Raw genomic sequence first — 6,389 nt, 5'->3', positions numbered from 1 at the left:
CTCAAACGGCATGGATGAATATTGGAACTCTAAAAAGTTGAAAGGTAATAGCAGGCCTAGGAGCAATCATGTTAGAGGAAAAATGGTGAAGGTTCAGGATTTTTTGACGGAGCTGTAAAACAAATCAAAAAGGATAAAGGAAAGGGAGGAAGCGACAAGGGTGCTCGTTTGGATTGTCAGCTGGAAAAGGTGTGTAGTGTCTCTTCTAATAGATCCTATTCCTACATAGGGTCTAAAGTAAGTTGTACGGTGCCTCTTGATCATAAAGAGTGTCCTAAGTCAGACATAGGACTGGCGAAAGGAAAAAATAAAGCAAAAAGGGTAACTTACAAAAAACTAGAAGAGTTGAATGGGCCTATTCTTAAACCATTAATTGGGTCCAAGAAGAAGCTAATTTTAAAAGGCTTGGTGGGGACGGTTTCCGGGTCAGACCCAATTGAGAATTGTTCGGATTCTTTTATGGATTCTTTTTTCAAAAATCCAGTGGAGGCGCATCAGAAAATTGGAGATAGCATTATTCTTCGCGGACAACATTCTGGCGAATCTGACATCACTAGATGCAACAAGAGGTTGGTGGAAGTTTTGAGCAAATGAGGAGGAGACCATCTTTGGAGAGCCATAAGATAATTGGGGGTGGTATCTACTTACCCTAAAAGGGATTTCAAATAGAAGATCTGGGAGTTAGAGAATTCTAGAAAAGTAGCTACGGAAGGAGGTTGATAAGGGTAACCAATGATTATTGGTTCACTAAACATCAGGGGGGGAGGCAGCGTAGTGAAGAGGAGAAGAGTCAATCAGATTATTGGCAAAGGCAAAGCTGGCGTCTTTCTGATGCAGGAAACAAAATTACATAATTGTTCTCTTCAATTGGTGAAAAGCTTTTGGAAGAAGGAGGTAATTGACTATTCTTGTTCTAATTCTTTAGGCATGTCAGGGGGTCTTTTGATTTTATAGAAAACTGCACCAGTGGAAGTTTTATGTAGTTTCAGGGGACCGGGATATTTGGGTACCAAGGCTAGATGGAAAGGAAACCTTTATTACATTTCCAATGTTTATTCAGCTTGTGGCCTTTTATTGAAGAGAATTTTGTGGAAGAAGTTACTTGAGTTAAAAGCTCGTCTTACCGACGGAGAATGGGTGATAGGTGGGGACTTAATGCTGTTAAAAATGGAGGTGAAAGAGTGGGAAGGTCGGGGTGGATAATAAGGTAGAGTGGAGGTATTTTTCCGGATTCATAGATGACAATGGGCTAGTAGACATTCCGTGCAAAGGAAGATGTTTTACTTGGTATGGAGGAGACGGCAAGGCGAAAAGTCATTTGGATCGCTTTCTGGTTTCCAACATCGTTATTTATATGTGGGGAGTGGTGGGTCAACTAATAGGGAAGAGAGATATATCGGACCATTTTCCGGTTTGGTTGGTGGTGGATTCGGAGAATTGGGGCCCGGAGCCTTTTAAATTCAACAACAAGTGGTTCCAAAATAAGGATTTCTCTAATTTTGTGAAGAAGGAATGGAATGCATTTGAGGTTTACGGAAGGGGTTACTTTGTGCTTAAGGAGAAATTGGGGCTTTTGAAGGATAAGCTTAGGTGGTGGAATCTTAACATATTTGGTAAGATTTACTTGGAGATGGAAGAAGAGGTCAATGAATTAAACGAGCTTGATGACATGGATATGGTGGATGAGTTGGTTTTGGAGGATAAAAGGAAGGCTAGTAGAAAGTTTTTGTTTAATCTTAAAATCAAGGAGAATATGATTATCCAAAAGGCGAGGATGAAGTGGCTTAATGATGGGGATGTCAATAGCAAGTTCTTCCACGGGGTGATGAAGAAGAGAATTAATCGCAATCATATTGGACCCGTTTCTTCTCCTAGGGGATTATTGAATATGGTTCATGAGGTGAAAGAGGAGGTTTACGAGCACTTCACGGGAAAATTCAAGGAGGGGGATTTTAATAGGCCTACTGTGGAGGGTGACATGTTCAAGAGTTGGACGATGAGGATAGGAGGATTCTTGAACTTCCATTTCAAGAAGAAGAAATCAAAGAAGCGGTTTGGGATTGCGAAGGTACAAAGAGCTCGGGCCCGGATGGATACTCTCTCTCTCTTGTTTTTGAAGAAGTGTTGGCCTATTATCAAGAAGGACATGGTTTCTTGTTGTAGTGACTTCCACACCGGTTCGGTTCTTTCCAAGGCTATCACCTCGTCGTTCTTGACTTTAATCCCAAAATCTAATGATCCTTTGGGGCTCGATGATTATAGACCAATTTTTTTGATCGGTTGTATCTACAAGATCATTTCCAAATTGATGGCGGGGATATTGAAGAAAGATGTTGGTAAAGTCATATCCACTAGTCAAAGTGCTTTTGTTCCCGGGAGACAACTTTTGTATGGAGTCTTAATTACTAATGAGATGGCGGACTATGCGACCAAGGAAAAGAGAAGTTGTTTTTTATTCAAAATTGACTTCGAAAAAGCCTATGACAAGGTGAGTTGGTCTTTCCTTAAATTCATGCTTATATCAATGGGTTTTAGTGAGGTTTGGTTGAAATGGATAGAAGCCTTATTTTTTGTAGAAGTATGTCGGTTTTAGTCAATGGAAGCCCTACTAAAGAGTTTACAGTGGAAAAAGGTTTGAGACAAGGAGACCTGTTATCTCCTTTTCTCTTCGTGATAGTGGCGGAAGGTTTGAAAGGATTAATTAATAAAGCGGTGGAAAATGGGAGCTACGCGGGTTTCTCTTTTAATAGGAGATGTTTTATTGATGTTTTGCAATTTGCGGATGACACCCTTTTGGTAGGAGATGGGAGTTGGAGTCACCTTAGGGCGATTAAAACGGTGCTTAGGGGTTTTGAGCTTATTTCGGGACTAGGTATCAACCTCCACAAGAGTAAACTCATTGGCATCAACGTTGATCCGCGTTTTATGGAAGTGGCCACCAATTTTCTTGGATGTAGGAGGGAAGAAAAAGATTTCAAATTTCTTGGTATTAGGATCGGGAGCAATCCTAGAAGGATAGCATCGTGGGAACCGTTGGTGTGTAATATCAAGAAGAGGTTGGCTAGTTGGAAAGGAAGGTTGTTAAGTTTTGGAGGGAGACTCACTCTTTTGAAATCGGTTCTTAGTAGCCTTGCTATTTTCACTCTCTCCTTTTACAAGGTTCCTAAGAAGGTTGTGGAGGAGATAACAAAGATTCAAAGTAACTTTTCATGGGGAGGTACAAGGGAGAAACGGTGTATTCATTGGGCGAAATGGGATTTCGTGAGTCTTCCGTTGGATAGAGGAGGATTGGGCATTAGGAAGACCGATGACTTTAATTTTGCTCTCCTTTACAAATGGAATTGGAGGATTTTAAACGATCCGAATTCTTTGCGGTGTCGTGTTCTAAGAGCTAGGTACGGGGACTTGAGGATTCCGATCGTTATTGGAGGTGATAAGTGTAAGGGGAAAAGTTCGGTATCAAGTTGGTGGGCGGATTTATTAACATTGGATTCTCAAGTAGGTTATGACTTTTTAAACCAAAACTGCAAATTTAGAATTGGAAATGGCTTTGGAATTTCTTTTTGGCATTCAGTTTGGGTGGGGGAGGACAGCCTGAAAAATCTGTTTTCGACTCTATTTTTTTCTTCTTCTTTGTAGGATGCTTTGGTAGCTTCGATGGGCGGTTGGCATAATAGAAACTGGCTTTGGGGTGACTTCGGTGTGCCTCTCGGTGTTGATTCGGAGCCTGTTGTTTTTGCGGACAGGAAGTTATCACTGCAGCTGCTCCATGCTGAGTTCCCCGTGCTCGACAGCCTCGACAGTGCGGTTTGGAAGCCTGATTCGGGGGGCAGTTTCTCCGTTTCTGGCGCTTATTCAATTCTTCGCAATAGTCGCATTCCATTGGGCCCAAGTGAACAACACGGTGTTGTCTTCTCTAAAATATGGAGGTTGGATGCCCCGCTTAAGGTGAAGGCGTTTGGTTGGAAGTGTTTCATCAACAAACTCCCGTCGAAAATGCAATTGGCGTATAGAGGTATTCTTAATCTTTCGAATAGTTCTTGTGTTTTCTATTTGGCTCATGAGAAATCAGCTTTGCACTTGTTGCTTTTATGCTCCAACATTGATTTGGTATGGAGAGATATCGCGGATTGGATTGGTTTTTCGGATTATAGGGAGAGGAGCTTCAAGGGTAGTTTTTAGAAATGGTGGAAGTTTTGTAAGCAATCAAAAGTTAGGAAAGGAAAGGAGAGAGTGGTGTGGTTGGAAACTTGTTGGTATATATGGTTGGTTAGGAACGACACCGTTTTCAGAAACGATTCATGGAACATTTCTAACATCGTTTGGGGCATCAAAGCTTTAGTTTGGATATGGGCCTTTATAGGGAAAATTATTCAGCCAATTGTAATTTTTACGAGTTTAGTAGAGATCCTATATTTTATTTGTCGTAAAGTGTCAATTAGTTTGTAATTTTTCTTTTGGATCTCTTATTGGCTACACTTTTCTTGTATCCTTTTGAGAACTTGGGTTCTCCATTTAATTGATTCTCGCTTTATAAAAAAAAGATAATTAGAAGGGACAATAAACATCGTTGTTAATATATGTTTTTTGGCTATATAAACGGTTTTTCGGCTATATACCAACGATTTTATTTCCTTTACCAATAGAGAAACATCAATATGTGCATTATCATGGACAAAGAAATGATGAAATCCAAATATTATACTAGGCCTATCGAAATTCCACGATGCATTATCCACGTTACAAATTAAAGTTTGATAGACATTTCTCTGAATAAGAGTCTCTCCTTAACTTTGGATAAAAACTCGATGAAGACAAATACATCAATAAAAAAAGAAAAAGATAAAGATAATAATGACAACAACGAAAGAAACAGATGAAGACAATATTTAATCAAAGGCGATAGGTAAAGATGTTCAAATTTTAGAGGTTAAAAGTATGGATATTTAAAATATCAAGATTCATCACTTATATCATTTAAAAGTTCATAAAATATCACTAAAACTTCATCTTAAAAGTTCTTAAAGATCATATATAAAAATCATTAAAGCAAAGCCATCAAAAGTGGTATTTTTCAAAGGAAACGTTATGGTAATCGATTACCCCTACTAGTAATCTCTTACAAGTCTTCAAAATTCAAACAATATGATTGTTAGGCTGTGGTAATCAATTGTTGTGGTTAGTCTGGATCACCGGATTATTGATACTTACAGTGAGGTTCGTCTTCAGAGGGGACTGCAAAGTTCTTGATTGGACGATTGTCGTTTTTAGCCATATATTGTCCAATTCGCTGAAGTTTACGCTTAGAAAGTAAGTAGCACTCGAGTTTGTTGATCAACTCCACTAAGATCCCGGTGCTATGGGTTCTTTGCATATAATCGATACGACAAAAAATTTAATTAAAACACGAAAAATGCCATAGTCTATAAATTGTAATAACTGAATTGTGATACTGACAAAATTGCTCCCTGACAACGGTGCCAAAAACCTGATAGGGCCGCAAGTGCACACCTTTATCGGTTAAGTATTAAAGATTGTCAAATCCCAGAGAGACTAATCGACAAGTAAAGTTATGTATTACTAATGTGTTTATCTAAGGCGATGTGATTAGATTTTTTGCGTAATGAAAAATTGGCGTTTAAAATTAATATTAATAATGAGAGATCAGAATGTAATTCTTGTCCACGGGTAGTACTCACACAGATTGCAGTATATTATTATAAAGAGAAAGTATTTTTCGTGGGAAAAATTAAGTTAGAGACTCCGCCCACTTTCGCATGTCCTGCACCTGACTCCAAACTCGTAATCGCCTGTTTTCCCGTGGTACAAATTATAGATTCAAATTCTTTTTAGAAAATAATAAGTTCTCACTTAAAAGTTATTTTAAGTAGAAAAGTTAATTTAAAGGTATTGTTCGCTTTCGCATGTCCGTTACCAGATTTTAAACTCTCAAACACCCATTTTCTCAAGTCTGTTATAAGTTTAAAATAATTTTTGAAAACTGGTATTTTCTAAATTAATTTAAAAAGCACTTCTTCTATATTTAATAATTAATTTTTGAGTTTTCTAGAGTAAGATGCATTTTACACTGTTTCAAGCTAAAAATCGGTATTGCATTATTTCTACTTTTGTAGCAAATATTTAACACTAAAAATAGGATTTTTTAGATCTAAAAATTATTCTCGTTATAAATTTTTACATACAATTCCTCAAAGTACTTTCGATATGATGGTTCTCACATTTCAGGCTCAACAGACTTAAGCTGACATGTTAAAATCAATAAATATGCAGCTTATTTCCATGGCATTCATGCTAAACATAATAAAATAAAACTTATAAATGAAACCTGTAATGATGAATAAAATTTGAAACTTCCTCAATAAAATTGT

The 6,389-nt window shown here is 37.9% G+C and overlaps 1 protein-coding gene across 1 annotated transcript; it reads left to right on the top strand.

The window, feature by feature from the left end:
- Positions 1 to 1,354: 1,354 nt before the first annotated feature.
- LOC131658124 (uncharacterized) lies at positions 1,355 to 4,182 on the top strand. Its single transcript, XM_058927457.1, has 3 exons — positions 1,355 to 2,388; positions 2,559 to 3,498; positions 3,640 to 4,182. The coding sequence occupies exons 1-3, from the start codon at positions 1,355 to 1,357 to the stop codon at positions 4,180 to 4,182; spliced, it is 2,517 nt and encodes an 838-aa protein (XP_058783440.1).
- The last annotated feature ends 2,207 nt before the right edge of the window (positions 4,183 to 6,389 follow it).

Source organism: Vicia villosa, linkage group LG3, assembly GCF_029867415.1.
Source record: "Vicia villosa cultivar HV-30 ecotype Madison, WI linkage group LG3, Vvil1.0, whole genome shotgun sequence".
In the NCBI taxonomy this organism is placed as follows: Eukaryota; Viridiplantae; Streptophyta; class Magnoliopsida; order Fabales; family Fabaceae; genus Vicia; species Vicia villosa.
This window is presented reverse-complemented; position numbering and strand designations above follow the sequence as displayed.

What these genes read in the sequence shown, in the direction of transcription:
- LOC131658124 (XM_058927457.1), top strand. Translation starts at nt 1,355, where the DNA reads ATGTGGGGAGTGGTGGGTCAACTAATAGGGAAGAGAGATATATCGGAC. An exon ending in GTTCCCGGGAGACAACTTTT is followed by an intron (nt 2,389 to 2,558) that starts GTATGGAGTCTT and finishes TGAAATGGATAG; the next exon opens with AAGCCTTATTTTTTGTAGAA. An exon ending in TATTAACATTGGATTCTCAA is followed by an intron (nt 3,499 to 3,639) that starts GTAGGTTATGAC and finishes TCTTCTTTGTAG; the next exon opens with GATGCTTTGGTAGCTTCGAT.